Source organism: Callorhinus ursinus, unplaced genomic scaffold (assembly GCF_003265705.2).
Source record: "Callorhinus ursinus isolate GAN/ISIS: 27379988/994484 unplaced genomic scaffold, GSC_fseal_2.0 scaffold79, whole genome shotgun sequence".
NCBI classification, from domain to species: domain Eukaryota; kingdom Metazoa; phylum Chordata; class Mammalia; order Carnivora; family Otariidae; genus Callorhinus; species Callorhinus ursinus.
In genome coordinates, this window is record NW_027397141.1 from 4,337,573 (window position 1) to 4,360,123 (window position 22,551).

At 55.8% G+C, this 22,551-nt stretch overlaps 1 protein-coding gene across 1 annotated transcript in view; it reads left to right on the forward strand.

Annotated features, from left to right (window-relative positions):
• The window catches only part of TMEM255B (transmembrane protein 255B), a 30,389-nt gene continuing 7,838 nt past the window's right edge, over positions 1-22,551 (forward strand). The window contains exons 1-4 of the mRNA XM_025874775.2: positions 1-54; positions 3,741-3,883; positions 6,437-6,499; positions 16,373-16,462. Of these exons, the coding sequence (XP_025730560.1) occupies positions 9-54; positions 3,741-3,883; positions 6,437-6,499; positions 16,373-16,462 (342 nt within the window). The 5' untranslated portion in view covers positions 1-8. The remainder of the gene's footprint in view (positions 55-3,740; positions 3,884-6,436; positions 6,500-16,372; positions 16,463-22,551) is intronic.

Sequence of the window (22,551 nt, forward strand, 5' to 3'; positions counted from 1 at the left end):
TCCCCGGGATGCAGCCGCCCGTGCCCGGGCCCCTGGCCCTGCTGGACACAACAGGTGAGAGGGGCACCAGCATCCTGGCCGTGCCCAGGGCAGGCCGTGGGCTGGGGTCCTGGGCAGGGTCCACAGCTCCTTCCTGCAGCCGTGTGGCTGCACCTTTGGGACCCTTTGTCCTGACACGGTGGTCTCCCTGCATGCCTCTCTGACTCCCTGTCTCCCCGTCTGTTGCCACGGACCCCGCCCTCCGCCTCCCCTGCCCCAGCTCAGGCATTTCCAGACCTTGTTTCAACGGATGGGGGCTGTTTCCCATAGTTTGGGCTCTGTTCCAACCCCCCACATCCTTCTGCCCCACGAGTTCCTGGAACCCCGGTTTTTGGCCAGACTAGATGCAGCCTGGAGGAGGCTCAAGGGCCAGAATGACGAGGGTGTGTTTTGCTGACGGGGGTCAGGGAAGATTCTGAAAGGAACGGAGAGTGAGGCCAGCTGTGCCTCCTGCGCTCCCTGCCAGGAGACCCTGCCAAACCTGGGCGTGTGCCTCTGGGCTGCCTGCAGCATCTTTGGAACGTTTCTTATTAAAAACCAGAAGAGTTAATGTTGTTTGATTTGCAAATAATGATCGAAGAACCTGGATTCTTCCTTGAAAGAAACAGATGCACACCCCCCACTCTCTAAAGCACAGTGCTCTGTGTACCTGTGTTTTCATCCTCCAGAACGGATTACTTATTCGTGGACGATGAGAATGAGGTCTGTACCAGCCGGTTGTTATTATGTTATTATACTGCAATGATTGGTGGTTTAAAGAGCACTTTGTTTTTCCTTCTGACGAATTATACCAGGAGTTGGTCTCTTATTCAAAAGTATAAACATTAGTGTAGCTGGGTGGGCTTACGGGTGGGTACTTTCTACTTCACATTTCTGCGGTCAGCACCTTGCATGTCCCACCTATAAAATCAGGAGACAGGAGGCGGATGGCTGAATCGCAGGGTTCTGCCCCAGTCTCTTTCCCGGGGGCGTCACGTTGCCTTTCCCGGGGGCAGGTGTTCCCAGGCGACGAAGCAAGCACATTCTTCTCTCTGGGAGGCCATGACCTGGGACAGTTCCAAACTGCAGCACCCGGTCTGGGGATGCGATCTGCTCCGTCCTGCCGTGGCCAGGCTTTCCCAGGAGCTGTGGCAGAGGGAGAGGGCTGCGGGTGGGCGCAGGGCAGGGGCACAGGGGTAACAGGGAGATGCCACCGTGGCCTTCAGCGTCGCCCCTCAAGCTCCTCTCCCAGTGGGAGGAAAGCCAGTTAGGAGCACCTGCCACTGATCTGAATGTCCACTCCACCCACGAGGAATAGATTGACTACGCTCACTATGCCCAGAACTCACGCATGTTCTCTTGTTGGACCCTTAGAGCAGTTAAGAGGTGGGTAATGAAGCTGGCTGTCACCCCCACCCTGTCCAGATCGGGAAACAGGTCTGTGCCTCCAGGCAACACTAGGAAATCTGCCTGTCGTCTGAGCCAGGTGTGGGGTCCAGCCGCAAGCAGGGCAGACAGGCCCTGCTCCACGGGCTTCCCCTCCGGGCAGCTGGACACCACATGGCCAGTCCGGGCAGCCGCCCGTAGGCTATAAAGCCAACCGTACAGATTTTAGTTAACAGTCCGGACACATCATTTGTAACAACACACACGGTAACAGTTCTGCATATGGTAGGAAGATTGGCGGGACCGTCCAGGGGGCTCTGGGGGCCTTCCTCCAGCGCAGGACCCTTTAGTCTCCAAAACCTGATCTAAAAATGCGTATCTCAGGGTAATTATAAAGATGTCCTACCTTCCTTCCTTGAGTTTCTTTCTTGTTCCCTTGTTTTTATGCCGTGTCCTGTGTTTATAAAGAGTATTTAAGGTCAGGAGTCTCCTCCTTGTTACCTGTGCTGTGCTTGGAGTGAGGACGCGGCAGCTGGTCGGCACCGCCACTGTCTTTCTGGGCCTCCGGTTAACCTCGGGACCCGTCACGGAAATGCTGACAGAGCGGCATCTCCTTGAGCCAGAGCCTCAGAGGGAAGGCCAGACTGGGAGAAAGTGACGGAATGGGACACAGGAAGATTTACATGACCCCAAAGGAGATGGGCTTAGTTTTTTGCTCTGTGCTCAGCGTGTGAGAGCGTCACTAAGGGATCCGAGGAGGGCTTCCTGCCAGGCAGGTGCACCTGAGGGACTGAGAGACAGGACCGCGGGAAGCTGTGCTCCGGGGGAAGCAGATGCCGAGGCATCTGGCTGATGGTTCGGGGCATAAGATGTGCTATGCCCTAAATGAGGAAAAATAGCAATGGAAAGTCCTTTGAGGAGGAGGGCATTTGTGTGAGCTCGCGGGATGACTTACTTGCGTGTTTAGGGACCCCAGTCGCAGGTGCTGTAACTTGACTTGCCATTGAGCTTTGCCGACAGGACCGCAAACCTGTGAATTCAGACACAAACCGTCCGGAGCGTGAACATGAGTGCGCGCAGCGACTGAGCCTGGAGGTTGCCGTCATGTGCGTGGCTGCCTCCCCTGCTAAACACACGTGATGCTGATTGAAGAACTTCGGTGCACGATGAAGCTCCCCGTTTTTCTTCCATCCTGATTTTGTTTTGGAGTCACAGGGATCCAGATGTTAAGCTTCCACAAAAGCAAAACCCAACAGCCTGGTTGGACTCAGCATGGACTCTTGCCTTGTCCTCCGCCGGCCTCTGCTGTGTGGCCGCTGCTGAGGTGGGAGTGGAGTCTGTGTGCGAACAGTCCTGTAAATGAGGCCTCCCTGCCTTCCCCGAGACACACCACAGGGAAGATAGTTAGATGAACGAGAAACCCAGAAGTCAAGACTCGACAGAGGGACAGATGATGGGAAGGTCTCCTTTCTGGCTGCTTTCTTGAGTTCTGTGACACCTAGAATTATGTTTGCCCACAAAGACTGGGACATCCAAAGCAGCGGCTGTAGTCCAGAGACTTTAATCTGCTACTTAGGTTTGGAGGTAGACAACCCAGGCCTGTCTTTCTGCTCTGCCATTCTGCAAGTGTGGTTTCCAGTCGCAAGGTTCCCTCAGGGCCCAAAATGGCTGCTGGGGCTCCGTCTTTATGCTCACATTCCAGGCAGGAGAAAGGCTGACAGGGAAAACGGCAGAGGGACAGGCTCCTCTACGAGATTTCCTGCAGGGCCTACTGAATATTTTTTGTTTCGATGGATGATAAATGGTCAGGCATGACCTCTGTTGTGGGTTGCCAGGGCGAAGGCTTTGGGAGACTCACAGACCAGGGTGGGCATTGGTTTTGGGGGTGAGACCCAGTGGCACTGATGTCTTAGGCAAGAGAGCTGGAGCAGGGAAAAGACAGATCCCCACCTGCCCTCAGGGGGCTCGTTATGGGGGTCCGATATTGGGGTAGTAAACACTGGAGCAGTGGGGGCTGCAGGGGGCGGCCAGGGGCTCCCACTTCCAACCGTGGGACACGGAGGTGCGGGTGAGGCTGTGCGGGTGCAGATGAGTGTCCTTTAGGAAGGACATCGAGGAGCTGGGTGGAAACCTGTCAGGTGGGCTGGCGGGTGAGGAGGGGGACCCTGATTTCCTGCCCTGAGAAAGAAGTGTCCATGCACAAGGGTGGTCTGGGGTCTTCCAGAGGCCGCTTCGGTCCCCTGAGGAGGGAGTGGCCAGGGCAGGAAGTGCATGGGCTGGGTCTGTGCTCTGAACCCAGCCTCTTGCCGACGGTTCCTCGTTTGTCCTCCTTCTAGAAGGGTTTGCGGGGAGAAAGAAGACTTCCCTTTGGTTTGTGGGGTCTCTGCTCGTGGTGTCTGCCTCCATCCTGACCGTCGGCCTCGCCGCCGCCACCAGGACAGAGAACGTGACCGTGGGGGGCTACTACCCAGGGATCATGGTGAGTGCTATTCCCCTCAGGGTCTGCTGGGAGGGTTGCAGGTGGTGGCACGCTCCACCCCAGCTCATGGGGTCGGAGGCTAAGACACGGGAGCTGCTGTCGGTGGTTGTGCTCAGCAGAATCTGCCCCGAGGCACCCGTGTCTTCTCCCGGGCCCTGTGGCTGTGGTGCTGGCTGGCTGGCCAGCCTCAGGAGGCGCCACCATCCTGCCTCGTGCAGCTGGGCCGGCGTGAGCACAGGGCCCTTACAAGTGCAGGACGGCGGGCGCAGGGTCGGAACCTGAGATGCAGGAGGACGGTGGAGGTGGAGCACGCCCAAGCCAGCGAGGGCGCCGGCCCTGGAGCAGGACAGATGCCGGCCCAGACTCGGCCCGGGGCCTCCAGACGGAGCACGCTGACCGCACCGAGCCTGGCAGAAGGGCCATGCGGCTGTAATGCAGTCCTGCCAAGGAGCCCCAACCGTGGTTGTGCTAATCAGTCACGGTCCTGGGGGCAGCAGAAGAGGGGTCCTCCACGCCTGATTTCAGATTGCGGGCAGGAACGCCGCACGGTAAACCGGATACGGAGATCTGGCAAGAAGTGCCGCCCAAACTCAGAATTATCGAGGGGATTTTTTGAACTGTGAATTCACATCCACTGATGTTGGCACAATAGAACTTGCTCCAAGGGCCCACACTGCACACGAGGAGTCTGTGGGATTGGCTCTGTCAGCTGAGATGCCCTTAAAATGCACCAGAACCCTGAGTTGCTGTCATAAATGCTAAGTCCAGGTTTTTTTTAAAAGGAAGTTCATTTAATCACATTATTCTTATTAAAAGTATTATCAGGATTAGCAATAATATTGGTAACATTTTTAGCAAGGATGAAAAGGTGGCATTAAATATTTAAAAATATTTCACATATATTTTTCGCTTCATCTTTATCTTATACTTTATTTTTGTTTTTTTTGTCTACGCCCTATAAATCTACATTATCTGCCTGTGTATTATTTATGAGTAAATATATAAAGAGTGCTGTGCAGGAAAGTTTTATCAGTAAAGTCTTAAGAGCTGCCAATATTCTGGGGGCCCCACCTTTCTGCCGTGGGTGGTGGGTGGGGAGGGGACCCTGGACATGGTGTCAAGGTGTCGAGGGCAAGCTGCTGAGGGAGCCAGGCTCCGGGACCAGGCCAGGGTGGGACCCGCATCAGCCTGCCGGCTCTGAAGGCGAACTACGGAGGAACAGATGAAATGCACAGGAAAATGGGGGTAAAAGTCAGCTGTGCGCAGATGCCGCATCTGCAGAGTTGGTGGCAGGACGGCTCCCGGGAAGAAACGGGCTGGGGGGTCGAGTGCCCCACCTGTTGGAATGAGGACGGGTGAACCCTAACACATGCACTTTAACACAGTTAAGTGGGATTCTGACGCTTTTGAACTGAGGAGCTGGACTGTGATATTTTGAAGCTGCACATGAAGAAAACGTTCCTCTTTCCTCCTTGAGAATTCTTAAATTATTGGTGAAAACGTGCCCCGTGCTCGCGTGCCCATCTCCACAGACAAGGCTTCCTTAGTCATAAACGGGTCTGACTTTCAGTGCACTAAATTTGACACTGGCCCTGAGCGCCCACCGCGGTGCCACTCTGCAGTCGGCGCCCCAAACTCAGACGCAAGCCCAACCTGCCACCTGCTGCGAGCCACCTGCCGCGAGCCGCCCAGTGCAGCTCCACCTTGTCGGCCGCCCTGCACAGCGTCGTCCCAGGGCGTTGGTCATTACTGAAGAAAGTCTCCCACCAGGTGGACACACTCAGTGGAGGGGTCCCGGTGCCCCGCCCTGGATCCCTCGTTTTGGGGCGAGCACAGCCAGGGTATGTTCCTCCAACAGCCCGCCTTCCTTCGTCCAGGGGGCTGGGAGCTGAGGCTTTCTGGAGGACAGGAAGACCCCCTTTGATGTCCTCCCACTGCTGGAGCCTCCTTCCTACCTCTCCTCCCCAAGGCTACCTGTCTGCCTACTCACCTGAGTCCAAAGCTCACCTGTGATTCGCGTCGGCCACGTCCACGGGTGACTGACAACACTTTTTCTGCATACTCTTGGTTCTGGTTTCCCAATATCTCACCTGAGGAGCCATTCCCTGACTCGGGCTTCAGACTGGTCCAGGAGAAGCATCAGGTGGGCCCCTCACCTGACAAGCAGATGCAGAAGATGGGCTGTGAGTGCTCTGAGTCACCGTGAAGGTGCTGTCCCTCTGTGCAGGAGGTGAGGGGTACATGATACCCTCTTTTCTGTGATCAAGCGTTAAAATATTTGAACATGCAAGTTGAGACAAGTCATGTTTCAGCAACTTCTATTCCAATCACTGACTTTGACTGAGCCTGAGAAGCCTACCCTAATGGGCATGAGCTTGTTGGCCACTTGGTGGTTAAGGTGGTGGGGGGAGGGGCGATTGGCCAGCCTTGCCCCTTCAATAAAATGCTTCTAAGGGTGGCAGTGTCCTGTGCATTATTTGCTGTTAAAGACCAGCATTAAGCCTCAGGCATGCTAACCAGAGTGTTTTCTCCCTTGTTTTTCCTTCGGTCCAGCTGGGCTTTGGAGCTTTCTTAGGAATTATTGGCATCAACCTGGTGGAGAATAGAAGGCAAATGGTAAGAATGCACATTGCTTCTTTCAAATGTGGGGTAGTAAGAGTGTTGCCCCTCAACAGAGTATGTTATAGCTAGAGCTGGTGTTCCTAGGAAAGCCCCCCTTCCCAGTCCAGCAACCTAGGATCAGGGCCCAGGTTCCCCAGGCTGTGCACTGCACAACTCTGGACTCGGGGCTTATGGGTGCCCTTCACAATTAGTCTAAGTGAGCGTTGCTTCTAGGATCATAGGGTGCATCCTACAACCTAGCAGCTGAAGTTGAGACACAGGAAGAAAGCTTAGGGGGTGGGTGTGGGGGTGGGTTGGGGGTTAGGGAATTAAATGACAATGTATAGGCTCTCCCAAGCTGAGAAGCGAGGGGAGGCCGATGGAAAAGCAGGAGGACCCGGGGCTCCGATGGGCTTTACAGAGAGGAAGTGGAGACACGGGTGTATGAAGAACGCCAACTTTGATCAGTCTTCCGAACATGGTATCTTCATTAATGATTTCTATTTGGCATCTGTTTGTTGATGCACGGTTTTGGGGATGGAGCTCCAAGATCAGTCAGTTAATTTTCCAATTCACGGTGGCGGCGAGTGTTGAATCTTGAGAGGTTTTCAGAGGGGATCTGGGGCTGCATGGCCGTTTCTGACTAGTCCCCAGCCCTGGCCTCTCGGGCTCTCAACCTACTTTTTCCCCTATTTGCTGCCACTTGCCTAGGGCTTTCAGTGTGTGTGGGGGCTGCAGCGGATGGCCCCATGTGTCCCCCGTTCCCTGGCTGACAGTGGAGGTCTGTGGCTTAGTTGTGGTGCCACTGTCATGACCCACACTGAGAGAACGCCCCCGGGGCAGAAGGAGTGAGGGGGACAGGTCCTGGGATGGGGCCGGGGAGGGAGCAGGTTGAGGAGATTTGGGTTCTGGCAGAAACAAGTGTCTTGTCCTAAGTATTGGGAGGGTGTGCACCTGCTCTGGGCCACTGGCTGTGAAGAGGTGGACAGAGGGCTTCTGCCACATGTCCGGGCAGTGCGGGACCCCACTCTCCTTGCCTGGCGCGGGGGGGCTTGTCCTTGGCTCCTGCAGACCCCTCTGCCCGGGAGTCTCTTGCAGGAGGGAGGTGGGGGCAGCACCCAGGAGACAGAAGCAGCCCTTGCCTCCGAGTCTGCCCCATGACACCCCCAGGAGGCGGTGCCTTTAAAGACTCTCACAAAGCTCTTTCTGTGTCCTCGCCTGAGCGGTATTTAAGAATCTTCAGTGGGAGAAACAGATTTCCTTCCATGAGTAACCAAATTAAGGTGTAACTGTCCCCAGGGGAGGTCAGTGATTTAAAGCCACGCGAAGGGCCGGAGCTTGGAGAGAGGGTACCGGCTGCGGCTGCGGCTGTGTGAGGAGAAGCTGCGGCCCCCTGTCCACTGTCCAGGAGGCTGCCAGTTCCCCAGAGCCTCACTCCCTCGAGGCTCCTGCTGATCGACTTTGGGTCTGGACTGCGGTAGGCCTGGCTACTGTCACTCAGGTTCTCCCACGCTGTGGCCCGTGTCAGAATGCCATTGCTTTATGGCCAAGTCACGTTCTGGCGAATGGATGGGCCACCATTTGTGCATCTGTCATCAGTGACGGTCACTGAGGCCGTTGCCACGTCATGAACAGTGCCGCTGTCAACATTTGAAGACACATGTTTCCATTGCTAGGAGTGGGACTGCCAAGTCCTATGGCAGTCGTTGGCAGAACCGTTGGCTCCGGGCTCTCCAAGCCCCCCAGCATGTATGCTCATCTGTCTGGTGGGCATGACCCGGAATCTGTTTCCCTGATCATTAGTGACCTCGAGCTTCTCTTCACGGGCTTATTGGTCTTTTCTGTCTCTTTCTGTAGACAAATGTCCATTCAACTCCTCTGCTGATTTTTAAGTTGGGTGACTTGTCTTTGCATGACTGACTTGTCAGAGTCCTTTACACATTCCCCCATCCAAGCCCTTTGTCAGATGCATGACTTGCAAATACTCTCTCCTGTCTATGGGCTCTCTTCACCTTCACCTTCTTGACGGCAGCTTTGAGGCACAGAAGTTTGCAGTTCCAGTGAAGCCCAGTTTGTGTATTCTCTCTTTTGTTGTTCGTGCTGTTGGTGCTGTTTCTTTCTTTCTTTTCTTTTTTTAAGATTTAATTACTTATTTGAGGGAGAGTGGGAGCACGAGCACGAATGGGAGGAGCAGAGGGAGAGGGAGAGAGAATCTCCAGCAGACCACGCACGGAGCACCGAGCCCAACGTGGGGCTTGATCTCCCAACCGGGAAGGTCATGACCTGAGCCAAAACCAAGAGTGGGACGCTTAACCAGCTGCGTCACCCAGGTGCCCCTGTTGGTGCCATTTCTAAGAATCCTATGCCAGCTCCAGGATCACGAAGACTCACCCCTATGTTTTCTGCGTTTCATTGCTTACATGGAAGTCTTTGGTCCAATTTGAGTGAACGTTTGTGTATGGTGTGAGGTAGGGGTCCACTTTCTCCATGTGGCCGCTCACTTGGGAAGTCTGGCTTTTCCCCACTGGCTGGTCTCGACAGGCTCGTTGGTCACCACTTGGCCCCACGTGTGCACCTGCTTCTGGCTCTCGGTTCTGGCCTTTTTGCCCACAGGTCTGTCTTTGTGTCAGTGCACAGTGTCTCAATTACTGTTGCCTTGTAGTCAGATTTGAAATCAGAACATGAGCCTTCCTGCTTTGTTCCTCTTTTTCAGGATTTTTCTGGTTATTCTCTGTCTTTGCAATTTCGTGTGAGTTTTCAAATCAGCTTGCCAATTTCTGCAGCAGGGTCAGCTGGGACTCTGATGTTCAATCTATGGGTCAGTTTAGAGAGTGTCGCTGGCTTAACGAAGTTAAGTACCCTGACCCATGAATGTGGGATGTGTTCATATGTTTTCTAGAGCTATTTTCATTTCCCTCAACAATGTTTTGTTGTGTTAAGAGTCTATTTTGTGCTTCTTTTGCTAAGTGTATTCCTAAGTATTTCATTCTTTTGGAGGGTATTATGAATGGAATTATCTCCCTAACTTCATTTTAGGAGTGTCCATTGCATGCGTGTAAAAATGCAATAGATTTTTCTGTTGATCTTATATCCTGTAGCTCTGTTGAACTCATTCTTTCATTTTGATAGTTTCTAGTAGATTCCTTGGGATTCTGCATCCATGAGATCATGTCACCTGCAAATAGAGACAGTTTTGCTTCTTCCTTCCCAACTGGACGCAGGAGGTCTGTTTTAGAGGCTCGGGTAAGAGGAGAGCGATGTGGGGCCCGGCTTGCCCACAAGCTTCCCTGTGCCTCAGACCAGAGCCTTCGGACGGGAGTTGTGGGTGACGCCTGGACTGTCTCAGTTCTCCTTGTCGGGAGACTAACATTGTAGGATGAATGCATTCACTAACACTTTACTTGATGTTGGTGGAGACCGAAGCCTGTGTCCACCACTAGGAGAGCTGTGATCTTGGGAAACTTACTCGACCCTTCTGGACCTCAGTTCCCTCATTCCCAGGACTGCTGGGAGGGCCCGTGGGAGGCACCACGCACCACACTGGCCCAGAGCAGGTGTCCGGCAGCAGTGGCCACGGTCAGACCCTGTTCTTAAGCACCCAGGCCTTCAGGAGGTTTGGGTTGCTTCACGAGTCAGTAAATAGCAAGCTGAGAGCATGCATTTCACATGCGTCCAGATATGTAAGAATGCTTTCTTCTTGCTTGATTTCTTTTTAATTTCCTCTGATAGAAAATTTAAACATATGTGAAAGTTGGCGGAGGGGCCATTGACCTCATGGTCATCTTATCTCCCACCCACTTCTTCCCTCCCCATGTTATCTAGAAGCAAGTACCAGACGTACTACTGTTTCGTCTATTAAAATTTACGGGGTAGAATCCGGCTGTGACAAAGTGGCTTCACCATCACGTCTGTCCATCTCTATGTTTGTCTCCTGTGACGTCCTAAGAATATGCCCCAAAGTGAGTCAGCTTTTCATATTTGTCTATTAACGGGGAGTTGCTGCCTTCTCCTTTTACCCAGACAGGTGCCTGACTCATCGATTTCACTACCAGATCTGCCGTCCAGATGGCCGCAGAGGCGGTGGGGAGACGCCAGGGGCTGAGAGCAGTGTGGGACCCGCCTATCTGCTTCTGTACGTGTGAGACACATGCAGACAGACAGACACACAGACACACACAAACACACAGACACACAGACAGACACACAGACACACAGACACACACAGACACACAGACACACACACACACACACACACACAGACAGACACACAGACACACAGACACAGACACGGCGTTCCCTCTGGAACATGGTATAAAACCCACAGAACCATCAGGCCGCGAGGAAGTGACAGGTGCAGAAATGTCTCCCGCAGAGGGTTAGGGCACTGGGACTTCTTCTGCCTGGTCCAGAGAGAGCCTGTCTTCCTGTGTTGTGCGGTGGGGTCCCGGCTGTATCCTCCTGCTCTCCTTCACCTCTTCTGCTCCGGGTCTGGACATCGCGGGTCCCTCGCCAGCCTCATTGGGGGGTGTCCAGCCCCACAGCTCCTCACGCAGGAGCCGTGGCAGCTGGTGCCCCTGGGACCAGCCTGGGAGGGGTTGAGAGGAGGAACGACCCAAGCGCTTTGGGCACGGTATCCCGAGGTCCCGGCCCACGGCACCAGGGGATTCGGAAGTCATTGGGAGGAAGCCTGCCCACGTCCACGGCAAGTGCCTGGAAAGCGGTGCAGGAGGTCTCTGCAGCGGATGTGCAGGGAGCTCTGCACGGGGCACCAGGCAGGCGCTTCGGGGAGGACGGGGAGCTGCAGTGCAGGCAGGGGAGGCTCAGAAGGACACGTCCCAAGGCTGGGACAGGGGCGTAAGAAGCTCTTGGGGGGCGAGTGCTGGAATGCGAGCTCACAGTGTGGACTCGTCCCCTGTGGCCACAGGTACCCAGGTGCTGTCCCCACTGTGGGTCCCCTTGGTCTCACCTCGGCCCCTGCCTGTGGACCTGCTCGCATCTCTCCCTGCACACTGCCAAGGAAGCTGTCTGGTCCTTTATTGGGGGGGGGGGGTTGGTTCAATCTTACTTTGTAGGGGTTTGTGGAAATCTGCTATTTCTTCTTGAGTCAATGTTGGTGATCTGTGCTTCCTAGGGATTGGTTCATCTCGATGATCACATTTGTTGGTGCACAATAGCATCTTCTTATAATCCTTTCAATTTCTGTAAAGTTGGTAATAATGTCCCTAAATTCATTTCTGATTTCAGTCATCTGGTTTTTCTCTCCTGTTCTCTGAGTTCAGCTAAAGATTTGTCAGCTGTCGACGTTTTCAAAGAACCACCAGGAACATTGATTGTCTTTATTTCTCTTCCCCTGTGTCTTTTATCTCTGCGCTAACCTTTATTATTCCCTTTCTTCTGTTGGCTTTGAGTTTAGTTTGCTCCTTTTTTCCAGTTCTTTAGGGCGTTAGTTGATCGGCGATCTGTCTGCTTTATCAGTGTGTGTTTACAGCAGTGAGTTCCTGCCGAGCTTTGGCGCCTCCTCCGAGCGGGGCCCCTGTAGGCTTTCATTTCATCCCGGTCACCTCAACCTGGGGTACGGCCTCCCTGCTGACTTCTTCTTTGGCCCACTGGTTGTTTACGGGTGTGATGTTTGGTTTCCGCATATGTGTGGATTTTCCATTTTTCCACCCGTGATTATTTCTAGCCCCATCCTTGTGGCTGGGAAGAGGAAGGTGGGGATGGCAGGGGTGTGGATGGAAGACACACAGACTCCAGCCTGGGGTCACGGGCGAGGCAGGGTGCTCTGTGCAGTGGTGCACACCAGGGCGAGGCTCAGGGCCCACAGTGTCCCCGGCAGAGGACCCCAATCACAGCCGGGGGCAGATGGTCCACAAGGGATGAGGGACACCTGGTGAGGGTTGGCCCAAAGTCCTGGCCCCCTGCTTGGGGTGTCGGGACTACCCGCGGGCTCCCTGGTGAGGGCCTAGTGACGTTCTCCTTGGCAGACCGCGTCCCCCACCGCCTTGTCCACGTGATGCCCCTGGGCTGTGGCCTGAGCCCCTCCACCTGCGCAGGGGGCCACCCTCCACCCGGTCCTTCTGATTAATGCCCCCTCCACCGGGGCAAATGTGTCTCCCAAGCCCTGTGGCCTGACCAGTCTGCCTGTCCCGTGCCCCCTCTAGATGCCCCCTCAGACCAGCCCCGTGCTCTGCACCAGTTCCCACCTGATCATCATTTGCCTGGGTCATTGTCCCCAGGAGCTAACTGTCGCCTTCCCACCTCTTCCCGTCCACCCCCTGCAGCCAGAGGACTCTCAAGCCCCAGGGCAGGCCTTCCGAGACCCCGCTGAGAGAAACACCTTGCCCGGTAAGACCCTTTGGTGGCCCTGAGTCAATGGGGGTGTCTAATGCCCCGGACGAGAGGCCTGTCCACCAGGTGACAACCTTCCCACCAGGCGACAAGCTTGCACCCACTTTTTTCTCTCTTTCCTGCATTATCAACATGACCTTATCTATTGGTGTTTGGTGTTTAATCTGGCTTCCCTGCTGCAGTGTAAACTCTGTGAGCCCAGTGGAGATCTGAAGGTGCCCTTCCCTTCATCCAGGGAGGAGGGACCCGGGCAGGGTGGTGAGGCCTGTTACCTCTATCCTCGTGGGCTCACGGCCTCCATGCCGAGTGCGTGTGTGCGGCAGTCCCCATGCAGCCTGGGCATGTTTTCGAGGGTGGTGGGCAGAAACGCAGGGCCAGTCAAAAGCTGACGAGCACATTCAAGTGTTGGGGCAGTTTGTGTGAGACCAAACCAGAGCGCATCTGTAGATCGAGAGGGCTGAAGGCAGCCGGGCAACAGTAGAGGATGCTGTGCAGGTTCGGGGTGAAATCAGCGGAGGTGTCACGGGAGGCCTCATGGCCACCGCTGGGTCAGAGCTGGTCACGTGGCCAGGACGTGGAGTGTGGCACTCTCTGGGGGGCCATCGAGTCCGTGCATGAGGAGCTCGCTGGGGAGCAGGTCCTGACAATGCCCTGCTTGCACACTCCTGGTGAGAGATGTAGCAGGCCGTCAGTGGTCAGGGGCAGGGCCGCTTCCAGAAGCTTCTCAGGTGAGTGGGAAGGGCTTGGTGGATGTCCTGGCCAGCACCTGAGCTGGAGTGTGGGTGCACAAAGCACGGGGCAGGGGACACCCACTTCCGATGAGGGCCCGGGGCCAGGCTGGCCCCAGACCACACCGGGCTCTAGGAGAGCTGTCACTGGGGACAGTCCAGCTCCTTGAGGACACCAGAAGTGGCCTGGGGGGTGGTGGGGACGAGGGAGGCAGATGTAGAAGAGGGGAGGGCACCATGGAAAGAGCGTTCACGCCGTGGTCTGTGAGGCCCAGGGTGCCTGTGGATCTAGAGCATCATGGGCCAGTGTGAGCAGGGCGTCTGGGACAAAGCTCGGGCTCGGGGGCGTTCGCTGGAGGAGTGGGCTCTCCCTCCCATTGGATTTGTGCCAGAGAGTCTGCCCCGCTTCCCGAGATCGCGGGCTGCTTGGGAGGCCTGGTGGAGGGGTGCGGGGCTGCATCCTGAAATCGCAGGGTGGCCGGCCCTCCCTGTAGATGACAATGATGTCACAGCTGCAGGAGTGGAAGGGACACATGCGTGAAAGGACTCTGCCCTCGAAGGTGATTCTGTTCATCATCAGCCCCTCTGGCCGGGGACTAGCCCCAGGGGACGCGGTGGCCCCATCACAGACAGGGTCCTTCCCTGTGGGCGGAGAGGGTCCTCACATCACAGGAGGAGGCGGTCGCGATGGGGCCCGATGCTAAATGGGGCGACACTGCCTCGGGGTTCGGGCCAGTAGGAGGGGCTCAGCATTTCTTCCCAAAAGGCCTGAGCCGGGCAAGGACCAGCCACATTGCTCTGGGGCCTGCAGAACAGGCAAAGCGGGAAGCTCGCAGTCAAATTAGGTGCAGGCTTTTCATTCATTTATTTATTTATTGTGGAAAACGAGGTGCCTGGCCTCCCTTGCAGGAAATTTGAAAACCTCCGGCTGATCTTCTATAGATGTTTTAATGCATTTTTTCGCAACAGTGATACAAACGCAGGGAAGTTTGGTGCCGTGTAATTTCTGCAGATGACGCTCCCAGGCCTCCCCATCCCAGGCCTTTCCTTGTGCGCAGAAGGAAGGACACATGCGGCTTCTCCCTCCTGAGCAGGGTGAAGGAGGCGCTTTGGCCTTTGGCCACCTCCACGGTCAGCGCGGTGGGTGGGCAGCGCCGCCCGGGGCCACGGCCCCTGTGGCCACCTGCTGGGCTGGGCTTCCCTCTCGCGTGCGGACAGTCTGGTTGTGACGGAGTCAACGGGCCAGAGCTCTCTGCGGAACAGTTGGTTTGGGAGCTGCCATGGGCCGCAGGAGAGTTGTTCTTTGTTGTTTGGATGAACAACGGGCGGTGCTGTCCACACCCCGGGGCCTCAGACTCTCTTTCAGTCAATTTGTCATCGAATGTCAGGAGTGTCAGACCCTGGGGAAGAGCCGAGGACCTCTGTCGGCTCTGTCACATGGGCCCGTGGCCCCAGAGAGGCAGGCTCCCAGGAGGCGCTCTGGAACCATCCATTCAATGCAAGAATGAGTCAGGGCCAGCGCCTCTGTCTCCAGAGGGGGAAACTGAGGACAAGACAGTCACCAGTTCACAGACCTCCAGGGACTTGGGCAAAGCCCCTACTTGTGAAGTCAGGGGACGGCTTCCACTGGGCACTGGCAGGGCTGGGGTCCAGGGCGAGCTGGCCCCCTCCCCTGCTCCTTGGGGGTCGGAGTGGCGCTCCCGCCCCACTCTGGCCCCTGGAGTGTCAAGCTGGTGGTATTTCATACCGGCTCCCTGTGCTTTGTTGAACAAATAAGTAGTTCAGGTTAACAGGGATGGAGAGGGAGTGGGCCTCTCCGAAAAGCAGCCAGTGAGCCTGACTCTGACAGAAGCAGCTCGTACACGTGGAAACCCAACCTGAACAACCTGGGAGAACAGTCTGGAGCACATTTCCATGGCTGGAGACCCAGAGAGCTACTCACAAACACCGTGTCCTGCTTACAGCCTGCTGTTCTGAGCCGCTTTATGCAGAGTCCCGGACCCAGTAAATAAACACACACGCTGTGGGTCACGCGAGTGGGGTTCTTGCTGCTGGAGGGATTACAGCTTAGAAGTTGTGGCTGTGGTTTTGATGCTGTTAATACTCGGGGAACCTCGGCGGATGACATAGGGGAATTCTTTGTACTACTTTTGCTACTTGTTTTGGTACATTTAAAATTATTTCACAAAAAAGATTTTAAAAATTTAAAGAAATGTCCAACAAATCCAAGGAAAGGTTCTTAACTTAATAGAAAAGCAACTGGAAATACTGATGAGCCTTTTTGCCCATCAGGTGGCAGCATCTAAACAATTAATAATAGGAAGTGTCTTTTGGGTATAAGGAGACAGGCGCTAGACAGTTGGAGTAAAAATTGGCAAAGCCTCTTTACGGGACAATGTGGCACTTCTCTGATGCTAAGGTGCAGAGACCCAAATGTGTCCTGTCTGAATGTGTGGGGTCTTGTGGGCTCCAGGGTCCGTCCTGCTGAGATTCCCACACAGAAAACCCAGATTTGTACACAGAACATATGTAGGGTCTTTGTCGCAGAGTTTGCAATGGCAAGAAATTGCAGACCGTTTAATAATCCACTTATTCATGAGGGGCATGTGGGGGACACGGGCCAGAAGCTCCCCGTCTGCCCTGCGGGAGAACCAACAAGAATGCAGCCCGCCTGGGTCTGCTGAGTCGGGGCAGGGTGGGGGTGGGAGAGGCCGCGAGCCCGGGCAGCAAGTGGGGCTTTGGATGGTTTGTACTTGAAGAACGGTTGTCGGGAGTATGTAATGCCCACTCACTTCTCTACGCTCTGCCCCAGCTGGTCGCGGCCATCGTGTTCATCAGCTTCGGTGTGGTGGCGGCCTTCTGTTGCGCCGTTGTGGACGGCGTGTTTGCGGCTCGGCACATAGTGAGTTCCTTCTCCTACATTTTGTTCTCCATTGCTGGCGGGGGCTTAAAAACATCTACAAAAACAAAATTTCATTTTGCAGAATTCAGCTCACTGACCTTCTTGGTTCCTTTCTCCACTTGTTTGCCAAACGCTGTCTGTCCTTCTCTGGCTTTTCCTCATTCCCTGCAAAACTGAGCTGCACAAGCGCACACCCATGCACGGACAGGAGCACACTCACGTGCACACACACAGTCACATGCATACAGCAGCATACACACACTCGCGTGCATGCACATCTGTGCACACTCACATGCATACACTTGTGCACGCACACGCATCTGCATGCACACGCACATGCTAAGCACACTCACATGCACACACATACTCATGTGCACACATGCATGCACATGCACAAACACGCTCGCGTGCACATACATGCACGCACACACAGGTGTGAACACGAACACACTCGCACGCACACAAACACACATGCGTGCATACGCACGCACTCGTGTGCATGTGTGTATACTGACACACAGGCACACACGTGCGTGCGCATGCACACACTGACACACACAGGCACCAGCATCGGCATCTCAGAATCCAAATTTTCAACTTCTTACATGACTTTCCTCTACCTTAGCTCTGAAACCTCTGCCCAAGCACTTAGTTCAAATTCGTGTCTTGAGAGCGTTTTCTCGCTGATGCTGTGGCTGTGAGACCCTTTACCTCAGTTCTATCTCACGGTGTGAAGCGTCTGTCAGTAGTTGGTCCCTTATGGCGGAGCCACACCAAGAGCTCACTGTGGCACCGTGGCCCCGGCTCAGGGTGCTGGCTCATTTTGTTTGTGACGAGCAGGTTCCAAGTGAAAGAGAAATCAGAGCGACGAGGATGATGAGCATAAAGATACTAAAGTCTGCTAAAATTGGTCAAGGCAACCAGGCATCCATTGTCAGATTAGGTAGGATAGTTTTTAAACCTTTTTGTATGTTTAGAAAAGCTTTGCTATAATGTCAGGAAATGGCTCTTGTTTCAAACTGACCTGCCCTTGGCCCACATTTCCTCTGAAACAAGACGCCCGTCATGTACGGCTGCTTTGACCTTGGATGTCGGACACAGGAGCCGGCGGGGCTGGTGCTGGCTCGGCCTCTGCCGTCCGCCAGGCGAGCCGTGTCGGCTTTCCCAGTGTCCTGTCCGCGGAGACGCCGCGACAGACGTCTACAGCCTGAGGAGGGCCGGGCGGGCCGCCGACAGACACCGTGTTCCTGCTGCCCCGAGGCCTCCGAGCTCGCCAGTAAGCACACCGCTCAGCAACGGTGTCAGGGTTGTGCCGCCCACGGAATGCTCTGTCCCCGCAAATGCTCATGTGGAAACCTAGTCCCCAAGGCAACGGTGACTGGGGTGCAGCCTTTGGGAGGTCACGAGGTGGGGCATCTGTGAAGGGACGTCCTCCTCGTGGACCAGCCCACGCTGTCGCTGAACCCGGAGACGGGTTCCCACCAGACACTGGGTCTGGCGCCCCCTGACCCTGGACTCTCAGCTGCCAGACCATGAGGAGCAGATGTCTGTTGCTCACTGACCCCAACTTACGGTGTCTTTGTGGCAGCAACCTGCATGGACTAAGAGATTGGTACCAAGAGTGGGGTGCTGCCCGGGGTCCCCAGGGCTGAGCAAAGCCCTTGGCGGGGGGAGGCAGATAAAAAGGTGCAGGCTTTTCAGTCCAAGAAGCCCAGGAGCAAACTGTGAGCTCAGGCCAGTCTCCTACTCGCAATGGGGTGATGCTCCTCTCCCAGGGTGTGGTTGAGGATGACCTCGAGTCACGTGTGTCTTTTAGGGGCTGCCAAATCAAGGAAGACCACCCTTTTCTGGGCAGATCCTGTTCTTTTAGCTGAAATGAGATGTGGACTTTTGGGAACCCACAGACAGAGTCTGGGCAGAAGGCTTCACGAGACCATCTTTTCCCTCTATTAACTACAGAGCCAGCAAGAGCTGGGTTTTCCTGAGAAGTGGTGACATGGTGTTTGAAGATGGGCATCTTCACTGGGCCCCAGGTCCTGCCTGACTGGTGACCTGGGAGAGGAAGGGGCTGGGGGAGCATGGTGAGGGGGCTGGGTGCAGGGCCCTGATGCACCTTTCCTTGTTCGTCTGGAAGGGAGCTGAGGGAGAGTGCTCTGGGTTCCCAGCTCAGGGACTGTGCATGAGGCCCAGGCCCCTGGGGGTGGGATCAATGTGGGGAGCAGGGGCCTGGCCCCACTTTCTGTCTGTCCATCCTTCCACAGTGGTCCCGACCTGGCACCCCATCTCTGCCCTGAGAAGGCAAAGCCGTCAGAACTTCGTGAGGCTCCAACGTGCCCTGAATAAACTTGAATGCTTCCTAGGTCTTTAAAAAGTGCAAGGGGCGCCTGGGTGGCTCAGTCGTTAAGCGTCTGCCTTCGGCTCAGGTCATGATCCCGGGGTCCCGGGATCGAGTCCCGCATCGGGCTCCCTGCTCAGCGGGAAGCCTGCTGCTCCCTCTCTCTCCATCTGCTTGCCTCTCTGCCTACTTGTGCTCTCTCTGTCAAATAAATAAATAAATCTTTAAAAAAAGAAAAAGTGCTGGCACCTGGTGTTAATCTTAGGCTAATCCGGGTTTGCCTTATAGTAACCTATTCTTTCCACTTTTCTGTAAGTTTGAAATTATTTCCGAATAAAAGTTTTAAAATGCAAGGACGAAGTGCACAGCTTCACTCTCTCCGGTCAGGGGTTCAAAGTGAGTGCTGTAGGTGCGGTTGGCCAGCCCCGGGGTGCTACCGCCTCCAGAGAGCTCAGGCTCCCCCAGATACCGAGGGTGCTTGCTGAGCCCGCCACACGGCCCACTCCTCACACCCTTGCACTTTCCTTTAGTCCTCGGCTTGGTTTTCTGCTTTGCTCTGGCTGACGTGGCCGTTGTCTGCAGGGCTGGCCCGCCCTCCCTGCGCAGGGCGTGTGCATCGGGGAAGACACGGACGTGGGTCCGAAGGAGCTGAGTTTCCAGGCTGAGCATGGGCAGCCGGACTTGGGGGCTGGGGGTGATTGTCCAACAGACGATAAAATCAATTGACCAAAGGCTCTTTCCTACAAACTTGTCACCGGCTTTTAACACCTCCCAATATTATGATGTTAAGATGCCGACAACTGGGAGACAAATTGTGGGGACACCAGGATGTGGGGAGCACAGGCCTCAGGGTGCCGGATGTGGTGCCGGGCACAGCGCTGAGCCCAGCGGCACCCAGGCCTGCAGAGCTCCGGCCGGTGGCCTCTGGACCGCTGGGCCTGCAGGGTGGACGCCCCTTCCTGTGCCCACAAGCACCTAGGAACGGTGACAATGTGGCTGGGCCTCGAGGACCACGCCAGTGCCCGCCGGGCCTCGGCTCCCCTCCCGGGTCAGTCCCAGCCTCGGGCCTTCAGTCGCTTGCACGCTTGCCGCTCACGGCCTCCACTCCAGGCTCCTCTCTCCCGGCGCCGACGGCACTCGCCTTGCCTGCCCAGCAGAGGCCGGGGGGCTTGGGTCGGGCAGGCAGCCTTGGGAACCCTGGTCTTGAGGTCTGCCCTGTGCATGGGTGTCTGCTGGTCTCTCCTCCCACTCAGACACGTCGCAGAGAAATTTCCTTCAAAACCACTTGTTTTGAAGCAGGGGGGTCTCCTCAATGCCGCGTGCGGGAGTGACAAGGGAAGGCGTGTGCTCCCTTGGCACCTGTCCCCTTTCTCGGACGAGTGGGATCTGTCGACTGGTTTGCAGACCAGGCGTGCATGTCGCTGCTAGCGCTCCCTCGTTCCAAACTGGCAGGTGCCTCGCAAAGCGGAATGCCGGGCCCCGGGACTCGGAAGGTCGTCAGGACATCTGTCAGGAATCACTGATTTCTACCCAGCGGGGCCTTCTGGAGGATCGTCTGCAGGACTCGTGGTTCTGGTTTATCACAGGAGACATGGGAAATAATGGGGTCAGCACGGACTTGTGCAGAACGGCTTCGCGGCTGGGACTCGCCACGCTGCAGACGACGGGGGCACAGTGTTCTCTTCCTCCCGGGGGCCCCAGTTCCTCGTTCACAGCTGCCCTCCCCATGTGCAACAGGCCAGGGCAGCCGGTCTCTCTGGAAAAGGTCAGGGTCAGCACACTGGGCCTGTGGCCACGTGGCCTTGGCCACAGCTACTTAGTGCCGCCGTTGCAACACAAAAGCAGCCACAGACCATATGTGGACAAATGAGCATGGTTTTGTGCCAATAAAACTTGATTTACAAAATCAAGCTGTGGGCTGGACATTGCCCAATGGCTATAGGGGGCCGACCCCTGCAGGAGACACACAGGGTTTCAACTGAGCTTTAGTGACTTAGAGTCTGATATTAGTAAGTGTGGTGTCTTAATGTTAATCTAGGTGGAACGGTTAAGAAATAAAAACCGTGTCAACGGTCTTTCTGCACACCACTGCCCATTTTCCTAGAGCAGAATGAGTGGGACTCTGGGCTCTCTCCAGCCCCTGCAGAGATGAGGGTTATCCCCCGAGAAACACAATCTCTCAGGCTGTCATACATTCAAAAACCAAGTTTGTGTGACAGGTGGGACTAACATAGGTCACAGTTTTATTTAATTCAAACTAGTAAGAATATTTCATCCTGATTGGACACTGAAGATCAGACAGAAAATGAAACCTGGTCACCAGTGCTTCTGTGTTAGGAAGAGGATTTACTGAGAAGTCCAAGTCTGACACCAATTCTTCGTCTCTGATTGAAGGTGGCGCCAGCCGGCTGAACGTCTGTGTCCCCAGAACACATGTGTGGTGGCCAGACCGCTGTGCGGACCAGCCACTGGGAGGCGATCAGGGTCAGATGGGGTGGGATTAGTGTCTGGACAGAGACCAGAGCCCGCTGTCCGCCGGGGGAGGCAAGGCCGGAAGAGGCCGGCGCCCTGGTCTCGGGCCGCTGCTAGGGTTGCGGAAACAGGTGTCCGTGATTCAGGCCTCCCCGTCTGTGGCATGTGGTACAGTGGCCAGAAGACTGGAGCAGAAGCAGTGGCAAGATGTCCCAGACCATGTGGCCGGCGCTCCCGTGGGGCTGGACTTGGCCCAGGACAGGGTGACCCGTGCATCTGGACCCTTCCAGGAAGGCCACGAAGTCAGAAAGGGTGTTGCTACGTGGTTATCGGTGTGAGGAAGGGCACAGGAACCTCGTCGTCGGCAGGAAGTTGCTGTCTGTCACACGGTATCACCAGTGCCCGGGACCGGGTGGGACGCTGAGCTGGAGCTGCTAGAACAGGGCCTTGTAGGGATGACACCCCCGAGGGAGGGAGGGTCAGAGCGGAGTCAGCGGGCATCTGGTGAGGGCTCAGGGGCGGTCACCGCAGGGCCTCAGGGCGCCTGCACAGCGGTGGCACCAGCCCCCCAGCCCCTGGCCCTGCACAGCCCTGTTGTCTGCCCTCCATCCGTCCTCACCCATCTCTGAGGGAAGGTAGACCCACATGGCTGCTCAGCTCCGTCCCCTGGGCTTTGTCCAGAAGGTGCAGTCACGGGTGGTTTCCTATGCTCTTCTTAGGTCAGAGCTGGGAGTGCTCTGAGAAATATGACTAACGGAGAAATAAATACTCCCTGTTATTGCTGTGTCCCCTAGGGGCGGGCACTGTGTCTAACCTGGGTACCTTCCTAGTCTGGCACTGCGATGACCCCTGGATGCTGGGCACAGACTTGGATAGGGCCATAGGTGGTGGATGTATGTTGAGTGGTTGGTGGGTGGACAGCTGTAGGGAAGGAGGGAGGGAGGGAGGGAGGGAGGGGTGGAGGGGTGGAGGGAGGGAGGGAGGGAGGGAGGGGTGGAGGGAGGGAGGGGTGCAGAGGTGAATGACTGGATGACCGGGTGGAGGATGGGCCGGGTAAATGAATTGATGCGGAGTGCTTTTTTCTCCCTTCCTAGGAGACCGTGTCTTGTTCTGCGGGTGGAGGGAGGAGGGACATGTCGGCGCCTGCAGGGCAGGTCCTGCTCTCTGGGGCCCAGCTGCTCTGGAAGGAGCCTCGGTGCCGCCGCCTCAGCCTCCAGTTGGCTTTGGTGCCCCTCCCTGAGGCTCAGAGCCCAGGCGGACGGGTCTGACCTCACCCCTGGGC